Source organism: Sarcophilus harrisii, chromosome 1 (genome assembly GCF_902635505.1).
Source record: "Sarcophilus harrisii chromosome 1, mSarHar1.11, whole genome shotgun sequence".
Taxonomy (NCBI): domain Eukaryota; kingdom Metazoa; phylum Chordata; class Mammalia; order Dasyuromorphia; family Dasyuridae; genus Sarcophilus; species Sarcophilus harrisii.
Genome location: NC_045426.1, coordinates 643857471 through 643880986, shown reverse-complemented (window position 1 = coordinate 643880986; position 23516 = coordinate 643857471). Strand labels below are relative to the sequence as shown.

The window sequence follows — 23516 nt, the reverse complement described above, 5'->3', positions numbered from 1 at the left end:
AACCTTAGTGTGGATCCTTATCACTGTTTCCCTGGATTATTGCAATGGGGGCAACTAGGGGTTATAGGGGGATAGAACATGGGGTGAAGTCAGGACCCTGGCCAAATCACCTAACCCCGTCTGCCTCAGTTTCCTCATATATAAAATGAACTGAAAAAGGAAATGACAAATCACTCCAGTATCTCTGCCAAGAAAACCCCAAATGATCTCATGGAGAGTTGGACACAACTGAAAAATGACTGAATAATAATTACCTTCAGATTAGTGTCTCTGTTTCAAGTTTCTCCCCACTGTAATCCACCACTCAGTTGCCAAAGAGATTTTCTGAAAATGTAGGTCTTACTGTGTCACATCTCTCCCTCCCCACCAATAACCCAATAAACTCCAACGATTCCCTATTACCTTTTGGACCAAATATAAAATATTTTAATTAGCATTTAAAGCCTTTTACCAGTTGGGCTCCCTCCTCCTTTTCCATTCTATGGCCCAGCTACATTAGCCTATTTGCTATTTTTTACTCAATACATTCCATCTCCTAAATCCATGCTTTTGAACTGACTGGAATTTCTGGAATGTCCTCTCTCTTCAACTTTGTCTCCTAAACCTGGCTTCCCTCACTATTCAGATCAAAATCTGTCTTCTGCAGGAGGGAAAGGAACTTCCTGTAGTTGCTAGTGCCTTTTCCTTAATCTTTTCTTTAATCTTCCATTTACACTGAGGGTGAAGGAATGGAGATTCCAATAGAGAGGTCTCTGCTGTCTTTCTAGAGATAAAGATTCAATATGTCACAGAACTTGTTAAAAAAAAAAAAAAGAAAATTATGAAGATTTCCTTGATAGGTGACCTCACCTTCAAGATTGGTGATTCAAGTGCAGAAATATGACAGAATACTCATAGGTAAAAACAGTAATAATCACAGTAGAAAGATGCACCAGTAGAAAGAGCACCAGGCCTGGAGTCAAGAAGAGTCAATCCATCTTAATTCAAAACTTAGTAGTTTTGTGACCCTCGGCAACTTAACTCCATTTGTTTGCCTCAATTTTCTCATCTGTAAAATGAGCTGGACAAGGAAATGGCAAACCACACCAGTAACTTTGCCAAGAAAATGCCAGAAAGGAGTCTCAAAGAGTTGAACACCATTGAAACAACTAAACAACAACAATAAGATAATAGTAATAGTGATTAACCAGATTTAGCTCTCTGTGTCTCTCTCCCTTTTTTTCTGTCTCCATGTATCACTCTCTTTCTGACAAAAGCAATACAACTTGTAGCTTTCTGAGACTTGCCTTATTGATAATTTCATCCTTCAAAAGACGGAGGGAATAGCAAAGAAAAACTTTAATTCTCACTTATAGAAAAGAACTGGTTACTGGGGATTGAAATGATGGGAATCCTAGGGAGAAAATAATCATTTCATCTTAAGAGTTTGTGACATAGGAAAGGAATTCTGTCCTTAGGTATCCTTATCAGTCTCAGCTCATTCTGAGCTCTCGCAGAGGGGAGAGAGAGAGAGAGAGAGAGAGAGAGAGAGAGAGAGAGAGAGAGAGTATCAAAGAAGGAATTGAGGTGGATGGAACAATGGTAACTGACAATAGAGAGAAGACAGAATTGCTCAATTCTTCTGAGAAGAGAAATGAATGAAGGAAGTTGATTCCCAAACAAATAAGGGGATAGTAAGAGACAGCCTAGAGAATTCCTAAAGGAACTTATTTCAAATGGGGCCAACCAGGCAAAGAATGAAACTGACTCTCTATGGTAACTCCATAGGATTGAATTCAGTCTGTGTGATCCCAGAATTCTGAGATCTACATCTGAAATATGGATAATAAAATCTTAGATCTGCTGCTTATAATCCATTTCAGCTCTCCTGAATTCTGTATTTCCTGGACCTCCACTTGGACAATTGATCAGTGTTCCTAGTCAGATATTTTCTCAGCACTTTCCACCCTCCATGTTCCTTTCCCAATGGGGCACTGGATTTCAAGTCAGAGAACTTCAATTCAAATCCCAGCTTCTCTTCCAACAATAATAATATTTAGCATTACATAATATTTCAAGGTTTGCAAACAACTCTATGAGGTAGGTGTTCTTTTTATTCCCACTTTATAAATAAGAAAACTGAGGCCAAGAGAAGTTAAATGATTTGTTGAGGGTCACAATTTGAGGTGCAAGGTGGGGTTTGAAGATCGGTGAGGATTTTTTTGATTCCCAAAGTCCAGAATTATATTCATTGCTCCACCTAGCTATATGTTTATCAGCTGTGTGACATTAGACAAATAATTTCACTTCTTTGGACCTCAATTTCATGTCTAAAGTGAAGGAGTTGGGCTAGGATACCTCTAAAGACTCTTCCAGATATGTCTGTGATCCAACCTCTTCTATGCCATCCAATTTGCTGGTGAGAGACTCTTGTTGGATGCTACCAACCTGCTCCTTCCTTGATAATTTTAATACCTTAGATTTCTAGAGAACTTGGGAGTTTACAGGTGCTTTCCTGACAATTGCCCTATGAGGTAACAAGTGCAAGTTTCACCACTCTCATTTTAAAAACAAGAAAACCAAAGTTTACAAGGATTAACTTGACACAAGAAGTCTATTTAGACTAAATATCAGAGCCAATGTTGGTCTTCTTACTCTTGAGAACAATGTCCTTCTCATCCCCCTTCAGAAGACTAGGACAATAGCAATAATTTTGGCAATGTGGACCGTGTCCCTCAATAAATATAGAGTGATGTTCTCCATTATTTCCTTTCTTCCTCCTTTTCCCCCAAGACCAATAACATGTTGCCAAACTAGTCTTTCCAAAGCCAGGATTCTTAATTATTTATTCTCCATGGACCCCCAAAGAGTCTGGGTGTAGATTTCAAAAGTTCTGTGGATTTTAAAAACATTTTTATGATTGTACTCCAATATTATTGATTTTTTTGTACTCCTATGTACTTGATTTTGTGTATTTAATAATTCGATTTTGAAAAGAGGTCTAAAGACTTCACCAGACTACCATATGGGTCCAGGTCACAAAACAAGTTTAAGAACCCTTGTATTACCTCCCTGCTCAAAAAACCTTCAATGACTCTTTACCTAACTAAAGTCCAAAGCACTCAGCCTAACATTTGAGACCTTCCAAGCTGACCTCTCTAACCACATCTAATACTTCTCTCTTACATGCAATCTTGGTTTCAACCAGGATGAAATTTGTACTATCCATCTCATCTCCTCGTCCCCCCAACTCCTTCCAGAATGTTTCAGGCTCATCTCTGCCTTTCTGCACTGTTCATGCAGCTCTCACCTGCCTGCTAGATCCCACCCTTATAAGACTGTTGTTTTGCAAAGGCCTTATCTGCCCCCAAGTTCTGGAACTCCCCAAAGTCAGAACATGGGTTTATTTTCCTTTATCTCCCACAGACTAATAGTTCCTTGAGGAGAGGAGCTAGATCAGTTCTTCTTTCAGTCAGTAAAGCTCCCTGAGAACAGTGCTTAGGACTGTTTTTTCCTCTCCAGACTGGGAGCTCTGTTCCCCCTCTGTTTCTTCCAGAGTGTTAACTTTCACTGGCCAAGGACTTGACACTACCCATATGGAGCTAAGCAATATGGCAGCAATTGCCAGCAAGATGGCAAACCCAATATATATTTAGTTAAGTCTTTTTATCTGGTTTTCCCTCCCCATCTACCCCAATTCCTTGGTACCTCTACCTCTGCAAGGATCATTCTTGACCAGGAATTCATCTAGTGCAATCCAGCCGCCTCCCACACGGACCATGAGGCAGCTTCGTAGGATCCGCACGAGTCGAAGCTGCTGGGACTCCCCAAACTGGATGGGGGGGAAAGGGATCAGAGATGATATCATCTTGGGCCAAGACAGAACAGCCCGGCATTGGGGAGGGGGTGGAAGGAAGGTCACTGAGATGGTTAATGAGAGGAAGGCAAAGGGGCAAAAGCAGAGAAGGCCCCTGGCAGATATAGGGAAAGAGAGAACCAAGGGCAGTGTTCTAGAGAGGGCAGGGTATGGATCACAAAGTGAGGCAGTCGTGGTTGTGGGTGTTGGAGCTGGGGGCTTGGTCATGTGTGGTGATAAGGGAGTACTCACTCGGTAGCGGTTGGCACTGATCTGCTCCACCTGGAAGCGCCGGGTACATTGACACTGAGACACTTGCCGCTTTACCTGGACCAGAGAGAGGAATGATCTGGTGGCCTGGACCCTCGAGCTTTATTCTTCCAAAAAGCAGCCTCCAGCTTAACTCCTTCCTGGAGTTGGAAGAGAACTCAGAGGCCTCTAGTTCAATTTACAGGTGAGGAAATGGAGGTAAATCACCTTATCAAATATCGCCCAGGTAGCGAGCATTAAAGGCAGCATTTGAACCCAGAGGACCTGCTCTATTCAGAGGAATGTTCTTTCTACTGAATCCCTCTGCCTTTCAGTTCCCAGCTTCTTCCCCTCATTTCTCATGCTCCCCCACCTCTCAGAGTTCCCTCAGCTGTGTCTCCTCCATGCTCCTGAATCCCTGATCCCCAGAACACTTCCTTATCCATCTCTCCAATTCTGTCACCTAAGCTCCCTACCATCACATCATCTCCAGGCCATATTCACCCAGTACCTCATCCTGGATGTGTTCTGCATCAGGACCCCGTCCACGAGGGTCCCGACTGGGGTGCAACGCACTGACAAATTCCCCATAGTCAATAACTCCGTCTCCATTGGTGTCAAAGATACTGGCCACAGCATTCAGCTCCAACAAACTAGTGGGGAAGCCTGGGATGGGCAGGAGGGATAGAAAGAACAGAAGTGAGGGACGTTCTCTCCCACAAAAGAGCCAAGACAACTATACTATGGCTCCGAATTTGATACCCCTAATCCCCCAAACTGATGTTAGGGCGTCAAAGTGACCATTCCATCTGAGAAATCATGTCAGAGACTGAGAAGAAAGCCAGGAATCATCTTGTGGTTATCCTTAATATTAAAAAACAGATCTTAGAGTTCAGAGACAGAAGAAGTAGTTCCTCAAAATATAAAATTATACAGGAGGAGAAGGGCCAGTACAAGGACAGGAAAACCTCAAGAATGAAATTCTAAAGACAGAATGATTCAGATTAGGAAGAAAAGGGGCAGCTGCCTGCAGAGACATATGTGTTTACACTGGGGAGTGACCAAGCAATTTAGATTTTTTAAAGGCATGTCGAAACTAAGTTAGGTAATGAAAGATGAATTTAAAAGAGTGGTATAATCCTGACAGAACACTGTCAGATGCCCTAGAGCTCCTAATGAGTTAAGGCTTGTACTGAATGCCAGCACTAAGTTATTGGGGGGGGAGGGGAGACAGTGAGAATTGGAGCTATGGAAGGAAGTCCCACTTCTTATATATCCTAACTATGTGACCATGGACAACTCATTCAATTCTCAGTTCCCCCCAGGCAACTCTCTAAGATTGGAAGTTGAGGTTTCAGAGGCTGAGCCACAAGAGTGACCCACAACTTCCCTTTACCAATTGTAATCACAGGTCCAGTCCAAATGGGGGCAAGAGAAAAAAATCAAAGAAGGGATAAGACTGATGTGGGGAGAAGGGGACGGTGCTAAAACAGTGAGAGAACAATAACAGATGACAAAAGGGAAAAAAAAAATAACAACAATATGGCATCTTTTTCTCCCAATAAGGAAAATGATTTTGTTTTACCTTTCCTAGTACAAAAATCGTCAGAGCATTATATGCTTATAGAATTAATTATATAACTTATGATTAATCTTATAATCCATATGATCCCATGGTTTTTGTACTAAGAAGGGTAGGGAAAAAATGGTTAGCAAGAAACTGAAACCTGAGATAACCAAAGTGATGTTAAGAGAGGAATCTCTCTACCCTCACTGAGTTTAAATTAGCCGACCCAGAAGAACCACACCCTCCCTTACTGAAAGAACCAGTGGGTGTGACTGCCAAGCCCCCTTCAATCATCTTTGACAAATGAGGTAAATGGGAGAGGTGCTGCAGGACTGGAGATGGTCAAATGTCAGTCCCAATTCTCCCCAAAACGAAAGCAGATAGATTGCGAAAACTAAAGACTTGGCAAGCTCCACTGAGATTTTGGGGGATATTTTAGAATGCCTTATAGAATTATCTCTTTGACTCTGGACAAGTCACTTAATCCCAACTGGCTTCAAAACAAAACAAAAAAGAATTCCTTCTGGAAATATCCAAGACTAATAGGCATTCTGGGTTTGAGGAAACATGATTCTGGACTGAGCTCTTTACTTTGTTGCCAATCAGGTCTACACAGGCAGTTAGGTGGGATGGTAGATAAGATTACTGGACCTGAAGTGAGGAAGAGCTGAGTTCAAATTCAGCCCCAGACAACTGTGAGTAATGTGGCTCTGGACAAGTCACTTAACCTCTCTGCCTCAGTTTTCTCATCTGTACAATGAGGATATCGACGGTACCTACCTCTCAAGTTATTAAGATAAAATGAGAATATTTGTGAAGCGCTCTATAAATCTTAAAGCAAAAATGCGAGCCACTATTATTACCTAGCAAACTGTCCCATCACAGCCTTATGGAAAAGATGAAGACATGTGAGATAGATGCAAGGTGTCTGTTGCTGCCATTCAGTTCTAACTCTTTGTGACCCCGTTGGGGTTTTCGTGGCAAAGACAGGAGTGATTTGCTATTTCTCCAGTTCATTTTGATAGATGTTACAGGGTTAAGTGCCTTGCCCAGGGCACACAGCTAGGAGGTATCTGAGGCTAGATTTGAACTCAGGTTATCCTGATTCCAGGCCCAACACTCTCACCACCGAGCCACCAGCTGCCTTCAAGTATGCCTGGAGGGATTTAGAACTGGTTAAAATGGTCGGACCCAAAGAACCTTGATTAATGGATTCCTGGAAAAGGGGGAGTGAAAAGAAATGCCCAAGTAATCTCTTCTTAGCTCTCTGCTATTCAACATTTTTTCCAATGAACTATCCTAGAAGCTGCAAATGTCAACAAAACGAGAACGTGCTTGTCACATTTGCAAATGGTGTGAAACTTAGAAGGATGATTAACATATAGGATGACAGGCTTGAATTCAAAGTGATCTTGATGGGCTACAGCCATGGGTTGAGTCTACTAAGATGAAGCTTGCTAGGTCTAAACTTAAGGTTAAAACAAACGAACAATCAATATCAGCTAATTTCCTAAGTCCAAGGTAAGGGAGATGGGTACAGATAAAAATTCTTGTAAAAAAAAGCTACCTTAGGGTATTTGTCAAATTATTATAATAAAAATAATAACAATAATATCTAAAGGTTTTAGGGGACTGAAAACTTCCTAAGAGTGAATAGAGTAACATAGAAACTTAAAAAGCCAATGGAATCTTAAATTGCTTTGAAAGGCACCGGAGAGTGGTATAGTGGATAAAGAGTTAGACTTAAAGTCAAGAAGACCTGAATTCTAATTCTGCTTAAGATATTTATTCAATATGTGACCCTAGGCAAGGCACTTCTTCCAGCCTCAGTTTCCTTCTTCTGTAAAATGAGAATGATAATAATATCTATTTCAAAGGGTTGTTGTGAGGGACAAATGAGATGAATGCTATTTGACAGCTAATTAATAATTATGATAATAATAAATATGGATCATTAGACTGGTCAGACCATCGCTAAACTTTTGTTTTTAGTTCTGGTCACCACATTTCAGGAAGATTATTGCTAAACTGGAAAATACTCATAAGAATCAGGGATGTTTAGTTTGAAGAAGAGAAGACTTAGAGGAGACATGATAATTGTTCTCAGTATTAGAAAGGATATCACCAGAAGAGAGATTAGACTTATTCTTCTTGGCCCAGGAAGGCAAAGCTAATATCAGTTATGGAACTTGAAGAGAGAGGCAAATTTTTTTGTTCTTGGGGGGAGAGGGGGAATGTCTCCAATGAAAACTGTCCCAAAGTTGAATGAAGGAGCGAATGAGTGAGTTTCCATCCCAAAGGTCTTCGAGTAGAGACCAGGCGACCATGCACTGGAAATGTTGTGGATAGTATTGCTGTTTGGGTAGGGAGTGGCTTGAGTGATTTCAGAGGTCCCTCCTTACTCTGTAACTCTGTGGTTCCAGGATTTGGTAATGAGTTGTGACACTACCAGGCAACTAACATGGAGACACTCGCCAGGGAAAACCAGGCATTTTGAACATTGAAGGCCAGGAAACTCTGAGTCAGAGGGAGGAGTTGGCTTGGGGCCATGTGGGCTAGAGGATCCTGTATTGTATGGCAATCAAAAGAAAAGATCCACTCTTTTCTCACTGTGGGTGGGAATTTTCAGAATTATTTTTGAAGATTCAAGTATCTTTTCTATGGTATAAGCATTTGATTCTAGAAGAGTTTTGGAGAAAACAGTGATTGAGGGATAAGTCCTTTAGGAAGAGCAAGGAAAGTGGGGTAAAACTGAATGCTGGTTGAAGTCCTTGGGCTCAGAGTCTGCCCATCATCTCAGCTCTGTTGATCACTTGAGAATCCGAGCTATCTCCCAGTTAGGAAACTGGTAAAAGAGGGAAAGTCAAATAAATGGTTTGTGAAGGGATTGAGAGCCTAGCAATTACTAAGGCTTTATGGTTCCATGTGAGAACAAATCCCAAAGTGATCCTAGATTGGAGATAGAAGATCTGAGTGCAAATCCCACTTTAGGTGTTTGCTAGTTGAGAAAGTTACCTGACTTGTTTGCTTCAATTTTCTCATCTGGAAAAATAAAGGTTTGGAATATTTGGCCTCTGAGACATTCCTGTTCTAAACCTATGATGGAGAGACCTAGAATTTATGATCCTAAAGGTTAAAGACCTCAAACAAGGGAAGCAGCAGTCTTAGCAAATGACTGGGATAAGAGGTAAACCCCAGGGTGAGAGAATGAAGGAACACATGGGAAGATAAGCAGATTCAGCTCAGGGCTTCTTGACTACTCCTGCCTTGCCAGCAGTTGCAAAAGAGAAGAGGCTATGACTAGATGACTGGATGGTCATGCACAGATTTTTTTATTTCAACTAGTCTCTGAGAAAGGGCAGTAGATGCTTGGAGGTTGCCTCTCTTGTGCCTTTTCCATTACTCGGTCTTGGGAAGGCTCTGCTGAACCCTGTTTTGGTGCTGGAGCCTGTTGGGGCTGCTGAGGGAAGCAGACTCTAGCAGACTCTTCAGAGGTGCCCAGACTCTTAGTGAGTCTTGGGTGTCAGAATACTTTCCTAAGCTAGGACCTACCGAGGTTGCAGGATGGCCACTGCAGCCTGCCTGAGCCCTGCTCCTTGGAGATCTTCCCCTTGAAGACCTTCCATAAGGACTGCAAATAACAGGAGCCAGTGCCCTTAGACTAGAACATTTCTGTCATCCCTTGGGACTGCAAGGTGACACCTTTAATTGATGGGGATGTTCTTTTTGTTCTGCCGCTATGGTGCAATGTAATTAATGTAAGGCATCAAGCTACCTTGGGAAGGGATAGGAGGGACCTTGGAAGCCTGGAATCCCAGCACCTCAGAGTATTGGGAAAGACCAACAGGGTTACAAAAAAGAGCAAGGTGGAGAACTCAACCTGCTCCTCCGAGGAGATCAGGAAGCTTTAGGGCACCCTGGAGAGTCTAGATGAAGAGAATGGAGGAGGAGAAACTGGACAAGTTTGAGGAAGAGGTGGCAGCCCCTGCTGGACCACGGCATGGTAGAGAGGAGGCAGCTTGGTGGCTGGTACTACACCAGTAGGGCCTGGCAGTGATGGAGATAAGAACTCTGAAACAGCACAGATGCTGTCATGGAAGCTGAAGGCCACAATGGTGGTGATGATAATGGGAGATTCACAATGCATACAACCTTTCAGCAGGCAGAGCATTGAGCTAAGCTTTAGAGACTGTATGTGGACATGGTGGCAAGAATGGTGGATATGGACTGGGGTTTATCCCCTGAATTCTTATCCTGACTGGAGTAATACCATGATTAAAACAGCATTGTTCTGTTTTAAGGGGCTAGGAAATTCAATCTGCCTGTGTTGTCCACTGCCTCAGGCCATTGCTGACTATCCCACTGAGCCAGAGCCACATTCTGGCCCCAGATCCTCAGCCAGACCAAAAGGCGAGCCTGGCACTGCTGCCCTGTACCCAGGTATCTCCTTGGACCTCCTGTCCACATACACCCTGACTGACCCTAGTGATTTCAGGTCACTGTAATCAGATAAACTATGTGTTAGGGCACTAACAGAAATGGCAAACCTGAGTACCCTGTCAATGTTTCTTTGATAGATTATAGAAAATGGAAGGAGTTTCACAGAGTTGAAGGAAGGCAAATATCTCCAAAAAAGGGAAGAAAACCAAGTCTGAAAACTAAAGAGCAAAGAGCATACCTTTGATTTCTGGCAAAATTCTGGAATGTGTCATGAAGAGGTAGTTAAAGTTGATTACAAAGAGCCAGCATGACTTCATCAAGAACAAGTTATGTCAGACTTGGAGAGAGTTAGTAGACTAGAGATCAGGAGAATGCTACAGATTATTTAGATTTTTGCAAAGCCTTTGACAAAGTCTCTCCTATCATTCTCATGGAAAAGAGAGAGAGATGGACTAGGTATTACAATTAAATGGATTCAGAACTGGTAGAATGACTATTCCAAAGAGAAGTCATGGATGCTTTGATATCATCTGGGAAGGAGGTCTCTCCTAGTGTCCCAGGGACCTGTGCTTAGCCCTGTGATCACTGATATCTTAATCACTGATTCATATAGAGATAAAAATAACAAGTATTTAAAGTTTTCAGACAACTCAAAGCTAAGAGGATTTCCAAATATAACAGAATCAGAATTCAAAAAGAACTCGACACTATTCAGGGCCAAATTTTGTAAGCTAAAACATAATAAAGATAAATGTAAAGTATCACACTTAGATTCAAAAAATCAACTTCAGAGTATAAAATGAGAAAGAGCATGGCTACATAAGGGTTTGAAAATAGATCTTGGGATTTTAGTGGATTGTAAACTCAATATAAGTCAACAATGTGATAAAGAGTCTAAAATGATAATGAGTTCTTGGGCAGCATTAAGAAAGGTAGAGCAAAAAAAAAAAAAAAATTAAAAAAAAAAAAAAAAAAAAAGAAAGGTAGAGCATCTAGGACTAAGGAGATAATAGTCCTGCTGGATTTTTAAGCCTACATGTGGGGTTCTATATTTGGTTCTGGATCCATTCACAGGATTATAGCTCTGAATTATAGGAATGGAAGGGCCCTCAGAAGTCAGATAATCCAATCCCATCATTTTATAGATGATGAAAGAAAGTCTCAAAGAGGTTAAGAGACATAACTAGTAAGTGGCACAGGAAGAATATTGAAAAACTGGAAAGTGTTCAAAGAAGGGGATTAGAATAGTAAAGGCCACTCTGGCCAGGAGATCATGCCATGTAAGGATCAGTTACATAAAGTAGGGATGTTTGGCCTGCTCAAGAGAAGCTGTAGGGCAGGGAGTGGAGAAGGATGCAAAGGTGGAGAAATTAGCTTGGCCCTAGAGGGAAGAACTCGGCAGTAATGGGTGGGGTAATGGGAAAGAAAAAGCACATTTAGATCTAATGTCAAAAACAGTTTCTTAAGAATTAGAGCTATTCATATATTTTAACATGTTTGACATATATTGAATTGCTTGCCATCTAGGGGAGGGGATGGAGGGAAGGAGGAGAAAATCTGAAACACAAGGCTATGCACGGGTCAATGTGTTCAAATAATCCGTGCATATGTTTTGAAAAAAAAAACCTTTATAAAAAAAGAGTAAAATATTTTTCCTCATTTCCTCTATAACCTTAAATGTCCTCTTAAGCTATAAAATACTTATAATTGCAGAGGAAATTAACATTAAAGTTTTTTTAAAGCAAAAAAAAAAAAAAAAAGAATTAGAGCTATTTCAAAGCAGGATGGGCTGCCTTTGGAAACACTGAGCTCCCTCCTCACTAGAAATCTTCAAGCAGAAGTTGAATGGTCACTTGGTGGCCATTTCTGCTGTAGAGGGGATTCTTGGTCACATATATGACCCATGGTTGGGTCCTATAGTTGAGCAGGGACAGGGGTGGGGAGAAATTCTAATAAAGGCTTACTCTTGGCTTATTAAGGCAAGTAAGAAGATATAACAAAGTTGCCTGGACTATTTAGATCTGTTCTTTCTCTCTCCTATATCCTCCTACCATCCTCCTTTTGCCTTGGTCATACCCATCGCACCCCCACCTCCAACTCCCACTCCCTTGAAGGTTCTGCTCACTGGAGGCAAGGACACTGTCAATGAACTCTTGGTGGGTGATTCGTCCATCCTGGTCACGGTCAATGGCACGGAACACATCCAGGAGGCGAGACTTCCTATGGCTGATCCACTGCAAATATCTTTTCCTCCATCCATCAAAATCAAAGTGTGCAAAGGCTGCTTGCTAGGAAAAGGAAGGGAGCCATCAGTGTAACTCTCTAAACAATGGAATAGTGACCTTGTCCATGCTCCCCACCCACCCAGTCCCCACAATATCCAGACCCAAGTCCCTGAGTTGCCAAAACACGATTATATTCATCATGAAAAATCTACGCCAATGCTCTCAAATCCCATGTTCCAGCATTTCATGCCATGATTAGAACTCCAAGTCCCAGCAAGCACTAGTCAGGTCCATCCCCTATGATTATGTATAATACTAACATTCCTGTACCAATTAAAGGTCCTGCACTTTGAAACTGACAGCTTCCACTCATTTCCATGCACCCCTTTCTCTCTCCTTCACACATCTGCTCTGCCTTAGACTATCTCCCTTCTCCTTTCTATCTACACCGGCTGTCCTGGTTCCCATCTCTCCCTTCCAGCTTTTTTCCCCCTTCCTGGCAGCCTCTGATTGCTTCTCAGTCAAGTCTTGGCAGAAAGGAGTCTCTGATAAAACCCTTGGTTCTCAGGGCTGGTCATATATTCACTGTGTCAATTAGGTTCTATAGTTCAAGGTGACCTTAGAAGAATGTGAAATTTAGGAAGAATCTTAAGTTGGAAAACTAGGGAAGAGGTAAGAAAGCCCATCTATATAAGGATAGGAGAAGGAGATAAAAATGGTTTCCAAAGAGAGAGGAAAGAATAAGGATGAACATGTTCATCCCAACCTAGTGGATAGACAGACAGACAGCTCTTTATAGACGTGGCCAATAGAGAGAGGAAAGAAGATGACCATGAAAGACCATGAAAATAAGCCATCCATGAGTGAGCCAGATGGATTAACCAGAATGCCCCAGGAGACCCAAGGCTGATAATAAGGCGTTAGCCAGTGTCTGTCTAAAGGGATACATGTGTAATGGTGAACAGGATGGTTTAGGGAGTATAAAATGTTCTATAAATTTGGCCAGATTAATGAATAGTGATGAATAGGGTAATAATGGAAGCCATAGGGCTTGAGGGTGAGATTGGCCAGGATGGTGAGTGGCAGGAAATCAGAGAGTCATGGGCACCAAAATCCAGGGAGAAGTTCAGTGGGATAGATGAGTGGTCCAAAGGAACTGTAAAAAAGTTGCTTGAGTTGTTTTTACCTTAAAAAACCAGCTGATTTAGCTCACTGGCAATGAGCTAAGCAGATTTCAGAGCCAAGGAGCTGGGGGAGGTTTGCCCAGGATAATGACAGAAGTGGGCCTCAGTGTGCCATGAGAATGTTCAGCCAGAACAATAAGTGACAGTGAGACAAATGGTACTAGGATCCAAGTGTCTAAGAGAAGTTTTGGCTGGGAGAGAGGTCCACTGATTGAGAATGAGAAAGATTTCTCCAAAATGTCATTCTCAGTGGAAGGAAGTAGCAGTCCCACCTCATCTTGAAGCCCAGCAGGCTGGAAATCAGCAGGGTTAGGGACTTAAGCTCCCAAAGCTCTACCCTCAGGTGGAGAGCAACTGTTTGGGGCAGCCACGTGTCCCCTAGGACACAAAGAGAAGGGTGTCTTTGGGAGAACTTTGAGACACACAGAGACAAGATCCCTGTTGAGAGACAAGTTCCCTCCCAAGCTGAGCCTGGAGGATTCCAGATTGGAACCATCACTTAGGAAGTTAAAGTCCTTCCCACTCTGAAACTGGGGAGGTTTTTTGTCTTAATCTTCATGTCCAATGAACTTCCCATGATATACGATTTCTGAATCCCTATATTCTACTTTCCAAGGTAGAGAAACTGTAGAAAAATATTCTTGTGACCTAGAGGGAACAGAGGGAGAAAGGAAAAGGAAAGAGAGATTGGATCTAATAGCAATGAGGCCCAAATATAATGGAGGGGTCAGTGGAAAGTTGGGAAAGGGAATTAAGGATGACAGGTGTTTGAGTCTGAGGAGCCGGGAGTCTCAGGGAGAAAAGTAGTTCAGTGCTTTGAGCTAGGTCTTAGTCATCAAGAGAGACTTAGACAGTCATGAAAGGGAAGCCTTTGGGCCAAAGAACTGGAATCTCTTGGAAGCACTCAGATCAGCACGACACAAATTGGAACTTTTCCCTCTCAGAAGAAGATAGGGAGTCAGGTCCTAGTTACTAGAGGTCTTCAAACAGAACTTAGATAATTATTTCTTGAAAATGCTGAGGAGGTGAGTTCCAGTAAATACATATTAGACTAGAAACTCTCTGAGACCCTTCTAATTCTTAAAATTCTGGTTTCTTATAATCCTCAGCCCCCAAAACAGAGTTGGGGTAGGGGGTGGGGATGATGTTCTGCCTCTGAGGAAGTTGCTCTAGGAGAGGGAAGTTAATCAGAGTGGATAGAGAGATGAACTTAGAGACAAAAAAGATCTGAGTTCATGATGTAAAGTGAGATGGGCAGAACCAGGAAAACACTCTACACAGTAACAGTAACATTGTGTGAAGATCAACTATGAATGACTCAGCTCTTCTCAGTAACATTGTAACCCAGGACAATTACAAAGGATGATGGAAAATGCTATCCACATTCAGATAGAGAACTGATGGACTCTGCAGATCAAAGCAAAATTTTTTCATTTTTTTTCTCTTTTGGTCTGTTTCTTCTTTCACAACTATGATTAATATGGAAATATATTTTACATGATTGAACATATATAAACTATATCAAATTGCTTATCATCTTAGGAAGAGGGGAGGGAAGAAAAATTTGGAATTTAACATTTTGCAAAAATGAATGCTAAAAATTACTTTTTCATATAATTGGGGGGGGGAGATATTATTTAAAAACAAAACAAAACAAAATAAGAAGACCTGAGTTTAGACCCTGCCTTAGATATTTAACTAGCTGCATGAAAAGTCACAACCTTCCTCAACCTCAGTTTCATCATTTGTAAAATAGAGACAATAATAACACCAACCAAGGATTTTTGTGTGTGTATCAAACTAAATAATATATGTAAAGTATATTGCAAACCTTAGGGCCTTATATAAAAGATACTTATTATTGTTGTTGTTGTTGTTGTTGTTAATTCAACTCTAAACAAGAGTTATCCACTCCAAGAAGTAGAGCAGAGATGTAGAGAAAACAGAATAGAGTGAGGTTGGGAGGTACACAAATTAGGAGCCAAAGCCGCAAGACCTAGTTCCTCAAACTGATCCAGCCACACAAGAGGCACTTGGGATCTGGTTGTAGGCAAAGACATTCAGAGAGGACCTTGAAGAAGAAAAGAGAATAGAAAGAAGGAAGTATTGATGATTTCTTAAGCCCAGAGCCTATTGATTACTTCTGCTCTGCCAATGAGGTGAAAGCTAGAGATGGAATTTAAAGAGAGAAAAGCTCAAATAGATGTTGTGTTTCCAGATTGGAAGTCTGCTTCAGTCGGTGTCAGATGGGAAGGTTTCATGGATGATGAGAGACTTTGGTCCTTGATAGAGGTTAGAATAAGAGGTGGAAGGATGAGAACATGATCGAGCTGGACCCCCTTTAACTGGCTGGTGAATGTATGAGAGAGAGAGAGAGAGACAGAGACAGAGAGACAGAGACAGAAACAGAGAGAGGAGAGAGAGGGAGAGAGAGAGGGAAATAGAGAGAAAGAGAGAGAGAGAGGGAGAGAAAGGGTGAGAGAGAGAGAACGGGAAGGAAGGAGAGAGAGGGGGAGAGAAAGAGAGAAAGAGAAAGAAAGAAAGAAATAGAGAGAGAGAGAGAGAGAGAGAGAGAGAGAGAGAGAGAGAGGAGAAACAGCAAGATAGATAGACAAAGATGGGGAGAGAGAGGGAAGGAGGTAGGGAAAGACAAAGAGATATAGTGAGACGAGACAGCAAGAAAGGGAGAAGAGAGAGACAGAGAGAGAAACAGTGAGACAGTAAGAGAGAAGGGGAGGAGGGGGAAAGAGAGAGACAGAGAGACACACAGACAGAAGTGGACCTGGAGCCACAGGTCTCCATGGGGGTAAAAGAGCTCTCTACACTTTGGGGTTAGTCCAGAATAGGCTGAGGCTTTGGGGAGAATTCCTAGGGCCTTGGACCAGGGGTGCAGATGGTGAGGAGATGCCAGCAAGGCCCTGCTGAGGGCTGACACCCAGAGAAGAGCCAGGGAAACAGGTTCCGGGAGGGATAGAACATCCCACCTGGTCTGGCAGCAGAATTGCCTCAGTGTCCCTGAGGCTAAGGAGATGGAAGGCAGACTCTGTCTGTGGGTGGGGAAGTACACGGGTCTGCTGTTCCACATGCGGTGTGTAAGCCTGGGAGGGGCCCTTGTGTGAGCATTTCCCAGGTACAAGTCTGGGTGTTCTGGCAAATGCACATCTCTCCTGGCATCAGGGGAGCCAAACTAATTGGTGGGAGGGAGCACTGGTTCCTGAAGTCAGAGGGAGGAGCTGAGAGGAGCTCTGACCTCCAAAGAGAAAAAGGAGGAGAGTGGATAAAGATGCGGGCCCATGGGGAGACCAGCAAAAGAAGGTCTCCTCCACCCAACAGCTGAAGAAAGCAATAGAAACACAGCCAGAGAACAACAGATCAGAAAAGGATTTCTAGGGCCTGGGACCAGATGATTCTTGTTCTGAGAGTGCTGTGTGTCACTTTGCTGGCTACTAAAGAAAGACTTTTACTAACCACTAAAGACCTTTCAGAAGTGCAACCTCCCTCTAGCAATATACCTAAAGAAAGAAAAGAAGGGTTGTGGATCAGGATGGCCATGAACTTGATGGAAAAGTCTAGACAAGAACAGATCCCAGTAGCTGAGACAAGACTAAAAATAGTAAACAAACAACAAAAAAAAAAAAAAGATAGAGAAAAGCCTATGGACTCAAGTTCTGGTTGGGACTGGCTGGGTACCATAGTCATTATCTTCTCCCATCCTTCACTTCTCCCTTCCCCACATACATCCTGAGGCTCTGTGAGCTCTCTCACCTCCTCCAGGTGCTGTGTTGCAGCCTGCAGCCGATACTGTCGGTCCAGGGCCCTGAGCCACAGCTGCTGCCAGCGCTGAAGAAGCTGGGCACCCAGGGGACTCTGAGGTTGCAGCTCCAGAAGTGGCACCAGGGGAACTGGTGGGGGCTTCCCTATACCTCTTTTTCCTGGGGAAAGATGAAGGGGGAAGATAGAGGAACCCCAGGGCAAGGGGATGGAGTGAATTCTCAGCCTGCTTTTGCTGACACAGAGGAGGAGGTAAAAATGGTATAAGAAGTCCTCAGACTAGAGAAAGTTCCCTGGGGATCTGCTTCCTACCCATTCTGTAGGCTCTGTCCATGGGATCTCTAAATTGTAGAGGGCCTTGGCTGTGGGCAAGTCAGAGGAAGTGGTGGACTTCAGGCTGTTGGTACCTCAGTGGCGTGAGAGGTAACCTAGGGAGTCAGCAGGGGAATGATCCTTACTTGGTGGGGGCTGTGGAGGTGTCTGGGGTGATGGCTCCAGCCTCCTTTTGCAACTTTTCATGGCCGTCTCCACCTCTTGCTGCTTCCTAGTCAATTCTTCAGTGAATTCCTGTACAAATGTGGGAGGGGACCCAGGAGAAGTCATAAGTCATCCCCTTCTGGAGAGGGATTATCCAGGTGGGGATGGAGGAAGCTTCAGTCTCTGGGACACATCCCACAGAAGCCTATTGGGGAAAGGGGAGGCTATTCCAGGACTCAGAGTTGAGTCCCTGACAGGATCCTCACCGTGTGCTGAGCTGATAGATCTGCCAGCATCTGGATGTCCTCAGGCAGGGGTTCCTGGTCACGAAGGCTTAATGCCTCTTCAGCTGAAGCGATCCAGTCCAGCAGGCGGGCCAGCTCCTCCCGTTCAGCCGCCATGGTGGCAAGCTGGTCAGCCACCCGCTGGCCTTGTTGCTGTGCCCAGCCCAGTACCTGCACTCAGGGGCAATGGGAAGGACCAGGGTCAAAAAGGAGAGGGCTAAGGGACTATAGGTGGGCAGAAGCATCAGTTAAACTCTGAAGTGGGCTAAGCTGGGGGTTGGCAAGTGTCAGAAAGTGCTGGCCTTCAAGTCAACTCAGGGAGAAAGGTATCACTTTGGGCCTCTCCAAAGTAGGGAAAACTTTACATATGAGGATCCTCTCTAAAAGAATATCCTATGAAATTACTTTTTAAAAAAGTTTGGATAATTATTTTAATATAAGTGGTTTTCTTTGTAATACCATGTGTTTTGTTTTATACTGAAAGCCATGATTCTAAGAAGAGGCCCATAAACTTCACCAGGATGACTGCCAAAGAGGTCCAGGATTCAAACAAAATGTTGAGGCCATCCTAGGTTTTCCCTCATAGGATTGGAAGGGGAAAGGCTTGTAATAAGAGAACTAGCTTTGTATACTCAGGGAGTTTGGCAAACTTGACTCATGAGCTATCCATCCATCAAAACTAAAAGGTCTTTTTTCATACAAAATGTTGTCTAGCTCCAACTCCCCCATTCTATACTTGCAAATGGGAAAGGGGAATGGAAATGGAAATCCTGCTTGTTTTTTGTCATTTTTTTCCTTTCAAGAAGAAGATGGGGGAAATATTAAAAACCTGGAGTTAAAGAATCACAGACTCTCTAGAAGGGACCTCAGAGTCCAACCAATATCTGACCACGGGGTCAGGTGAGGAACTATGGGAAATGTAATTAAGTTGAGGCATTTGGAGATGAACCTATTCAGGATAAGGAAGTGAGTAGAGAGGGTTCATAATATAGAAGTGAATTATTTAGAGTTGGACTCTACTCCATTACTGTCTATGTCTGTATATCTCTTGCATGTCCCATCAATATGGGACAAATGTAACAAGACCAAAATGGAGTTGTGAGGGCAGAAGGAGATCTGTAAGGTTTTTAGGGTTTTGTGTTTAAGACTGAAGGGTAGAGAGTTGTGAGTTTCAAGGGTCAGAGAGTTCACGATGCAGTTTTGAGTTCTGTGGGTTGGGAGATGAGGAAGGAGCTGGGAAGGGTTTGGGCCACGGGACCACTCACTTCATGGAAGCGGTTGGTGATGTTGCTGAGGCAGGAGCGGATTGGGATGATCCCATCGGGGTGGCAGCTGCTCAGAATCTCTTCTCCCAGGGATGTGATGCAGTCCAGCTCCAGCTGCTGGCACTGCAGACTCTGCAACAGCTCCTGTAAGCCCATCCCAGGCCAGCCCATAACCCATCAGGTTGGCCTGGAGGCCCTTCTTGCCAAGGGGTTAGGGATGGGAATGGTGGAGAATGAGTGGAAAAACGAATTAAGGAATGAGCTGAAGACGAAATAGAGCATGCAGTCGGGCCTAGAGATGGGGTTGGGGTAGAGAGAGACATTTGGGTTGGGGGGAGGATTAGGCTGGAGATGCAGGGGAGTTGAGGAAGATAGAGTTGGTAACAAGGAGGCGGCTATGAGTGGGAATAGGGGTAACGGTGATGGTTCTGGATTGGGGACAAAGGATGAAGCTGGGCTCTGACCTGGAGCTGCTTCTGATAATCCTCAGCAGCTCCCTCCTCCTCTGGGAAAGGCCCCAGTTTGAGAATTTTCTCAGCCTCAGACAGATGTTTTAGGAAATCTTGAATCAACTTGTGGAACTCCTCAGCCTGAGAATCAGGAGTAGGTGTGAGGGGGAATATTGGGGGCACTCGGGCTCCCCAGCCCTTAACCCTCCCCCCCTTTCCAGCTCCTTGATCATCAAGTCCAGGGCTCTTCACATTCTCACACCTACCCCCCAACCCAAGATGACTCAGTTACCCAAGTCCCCCAGGGGGTCCTAGAGAAAAAGCGGGAGCCTGAACCCACGTCCCCTTCCCAGCCCCTGCTCTCTGAGGGTTCTGCCCCGACCTGGCGCAAGGCTTCCTCAAGCCTCGCCTGGCGGGCCAGGGAGAGGTGACACACGAGCTCCCATCGCTGCCCCAGTTCTTCCATCTGTCGATGTAGCCACTGGGAGTCAGCGCTGCTGCTGGCCTGGGTCAGCTCCCGGATGGAGCGCCGCAGGAGGCGGACACAGCCCGCCCTTCGGCCCAGCTCCTTCTGGAACACCTAGGGAAGGGGGGAGGGGGGAGGGGGGGAGAAAGGTCTGTTGTGTGGGAGGAATCTTAGGGTGAGCCTAGAAGCTCACTGGGCTAAATGATGCTCATTTGGAAGGCGGCTAAAGACACGGAGCCGGCCGATTCATCATCCGGAGGCTGGAAAGTACAGCCAGTGACTGCCCAGGAACGCGGGCAGAGAGCATCCTGAGACCCCGCCCCTCGATATCAGGGAGTTATCTGATTGGCTGGGCTTAGAGAATGAGCCAATGAGTGCCACGCAGAACATCTCGGGGGGCCAATCCCACATGGCCACCGAAGGAGTTGGGAGTTTGGGTGGAGTGCTTATTCCATTCTTTTCTAGAGCTGAGAAGCAACTGATGGCCAAGGCTAGGGTTCTTGGCCCAAGAAAATCCCCTTTGAGCTGGAGAACTGGGGCTATAGTGAATTTAAGGACCTGTAGGTAGATTCGGGAACAGGTAATTTTCCTTTGCCCACCTGTTATCATTAAATTATGATACTCTTTCTAAATCTGCATATTATCTTTCTCCTTAAATAGGGAAAGAGAGAATCAGACTCATGTCTTTGAATCTAGTGTTTTTTACATGATGTTGTGGTAGTCAGTCATATGCGACTCTTCATGACCCCATTTGGGGTTTTCTTGGTTTGTCATTTCCTCCTCAAGCCTATTTTACAGATGAGGAAACTGAGGCAAACTGAGTAAGGAACTAGCTTGGGGAAACACAGCTAAGTGTCTGAGTCGGGATTTGAACTCACCCAGGCCCACCTAGCTGCCATTCTTTATATTATACCAAGGTCATACAATCAGACAGGAAGGCTGACCTTGTGCTGGTCCAGAAGACGGTTGACCAGGTCACGATCCCCTGCCACAGGTCCCTCCTCTGCCAGCTGGGGCTCAGCCTGGTACAGCCAATCCATGAGTGCTGGGAGGGCATCTGCAAAGCGGCCTGAGAACAGCAGGGCCTCTTCCAGGGCATGTTGTCTGCAGAGAGGGAGGAAGTTGTCACAGGGCTCGACGCATAGTAGGCGCTTCAGAAATGCTTAGGGATGAATGAGGACTTAGTGCCTGCCACATAGTAGGCACTTTGGAAATGCTTAGGGGACTAATGGGGGCTGAGTGCCTGCCTCACAGTAGGCACTTTGGAAATGCTTAGGGGACTAATGGGGGCTGAGTGCCTGCCTCACAGTAGGCACTTTGGAAATGCTTAGGAGACTAATGGGGGCTGAGTGCCTGCCACACAGTAGGCACTTTGGAAATGCTTAGGGGATTAATGGGGGCTGAGTGCCTGTCACACAGTAGGCACTTTGGAAATGCTTAGGGGACTAATGGAGGCTGAGTGCGTGCCACACAGTAGGCACTTTGGAAATGCTTAGGAATTAAATGGTACAGAAAGGAGAGGAAGGAGAAAAAGAAGAAAAAATTGGTAAGAGGCACCGTTTAAGGACACATATTCATACACACCTAGTTGGAGAATTAGGAAGATTCTGATATGAAACTAAAGACCTTGGGGGCATGAGTTGGGTTTTTATCAGTTATCAAGTGAAGAGAGACGTTTCAGAAAAGGAAAGTGGATTTGAGAAGCAAAACAGCTAGTTATAAAAATGGGATCAGTGAATCAGATTTAGATTTCTGATACCATTTCTGTAACTTGTTTTCTTTCTTTTTCTGAATAATTCCCTAGAAAAGTACTCTGCTTATCAGGCAATACAACCCAAGCAATATTTTTAAAAAAACCAATCATTTTGGTCCCTGGATTTTGGGATCATTTTTTTCTTTATTGATGATTTTTTAGTATAGTATTATCAATAGAGAGTTAAAAACTTCTGCCTTTTCAACTTTGTTTATATGTTAGAGGGGAAGTGATGGATTTAAGGATTCAAAGAGCAATTTTATAACCTCCTCATTTTGCTGAGATTATGGACATGAGCCTTTGCTTACAGGCATCAAAGGATGCCCATGAAGACCTGTCATACACATTGGTACCCTGTTGGTACACATTGGTACCTGTTTAGAGAACAAAGAATACCCGATTGGTTTTCAATGACTATGACTCTTTCGCAATGACTTGCTAGTTGAGACTTGGAAAGATGACTTCATAATTTTTCTTTTCAAAGGAAAATAAATGCATATATATTCTAAGTTATAATTGTTAAATTTATCCTCCAAATATCCTTTGTTAAATTACTCAATTTTGCCTGAAGGAAATGTGATCTTTCTTATTTTACTAATATGACTTCTATCCTAACCTTAACACTCAAAAAACATCAAAAAATGATAATAGTGATAACTAGGAGGGACATGGTGCTTCAAAGTTTTCAATTTTTGCATTTTACACAATTTATTATTTTTCAATTTCCTTGTCCTATTTGAAAGCGTCATTCTGGAATCTTCCTCCTCCTTATTCTAGCTTCTTTGCTCTTTTCCTTTTTATTCTCTTCTTTTTTAAAAAAAAAAATCTGTTTTCTATAATTTCCCCCTGCCCCATCACACCCAATTGTGTTATGCAGTTGCCAATGAAACACTGGAGTGGTTGTTGTGGTTCTGTTTTCTCCCTATGGTGATTACTCAGAGATCTTAACAAGCTATAATTATTAACTTTAGTGCCAATCTCAGTTTCCCTGGTACTGCACTCTCCTGCTATCTCTTATCTATCTGATTGGACTGCTCTTTTGTCTCCTTTTCAGATATCTCGTTCAATTTCCCATCTCCTAAGCATAAATGTTCTCTAAGCTCTGTTCTGGATCTTCTTTTTTCTCTCTACATTTTCTTTTCTCTCTTGTTGATCTCATCTTCCATGGATTCATGCATTATTCTCTATGCAGATGACATCCAAATTTATAAATTTATAGTGAAACATCCTCCTTCTCTTAATTCTTAGCATTTTCACTGGCTTTCCTCCCAAGCCTAGAATAATCTCCCTTATTTCTAACTTCCTTAGCTTTTTTCAAAACCCAGTTAAAAATTCTGCTATCTGCAAGACTTTCCCCATGTTCCCAAAATGCTAGTGCCTTCCATCTTGGATTATCTCCAATTTATCCAGTGTTTGCATTATTTACACATAGTTGTTTGCATATTGCCTTCCCTTTAGCATCTGAGTTATTTGAGAGTAGAGACAGTTTCTTTTTATCTCTGGTGTTCAGCACAGTGCCTAGAACATAAACTAAATAAATTTTAGTTGACT

General features: G+C 43.4%; 1 protein-coding gene across 4 annotated transcripts in view; it reads right to left on the bottom strand.

The window, feature by feature from the left end:
- Positions 1 to 23516, bottom strand: part of LOC111719160 (microtubule-actin cross-linking factor 1, isoforms 1/2/3/5-like) — a 103053-nt gene that overhangs the window by 10134 nt on the left and 69403 nt on the right. For 2 of the 4 annotated variants that reach the window (XM_031947407.1, XM_031947408.1), the window contains exons 28-38: positions 21157 to 21316; positions 20129 to 20326; positions 19762 to 19887; positions 19298 to 19441; positions 18015 to 18203; positions 17730 to 17838; positions 17266 to 17432; positions 12217 to 12379; positions 4596 to 4750; positions 4088 to 4162; positions 3688 to 3811 (exon numbers count right to left, since the gene is read on the bottom strand). In XM_031947407.1, coding sequence (XP_031803267.1) covers positions 3688 to 3811; positions 4088 to 4162; positions 4596 to 4750; positions 12217 to 12379; positions 17266 to 17432; positions 17730 to 17838; positions 18015 to 18203; positions 19298 to 19441; positions 19762 to 19887; positions 20129 to 20326; positions 21157 to 21316 — 1610 coding nt within the window. The remainder of the gene's footprint in view (positions 1 to 3687; positions 3812 to 4087; positions 4163 to 4595; positions 4751 to 12216; positions 12380 to 17265; positions 17433 to 17729; positions 17839 to 18014; positions 18204 to 19297; positions 19442 to 19761; positions 19888 to 20128; positions 20327 to 21156; positions 21317 to 23516) is intronic. The other 2 variants (XM_031947409.1, XM_031947410.1) reach the window with 1 other exon arrangement.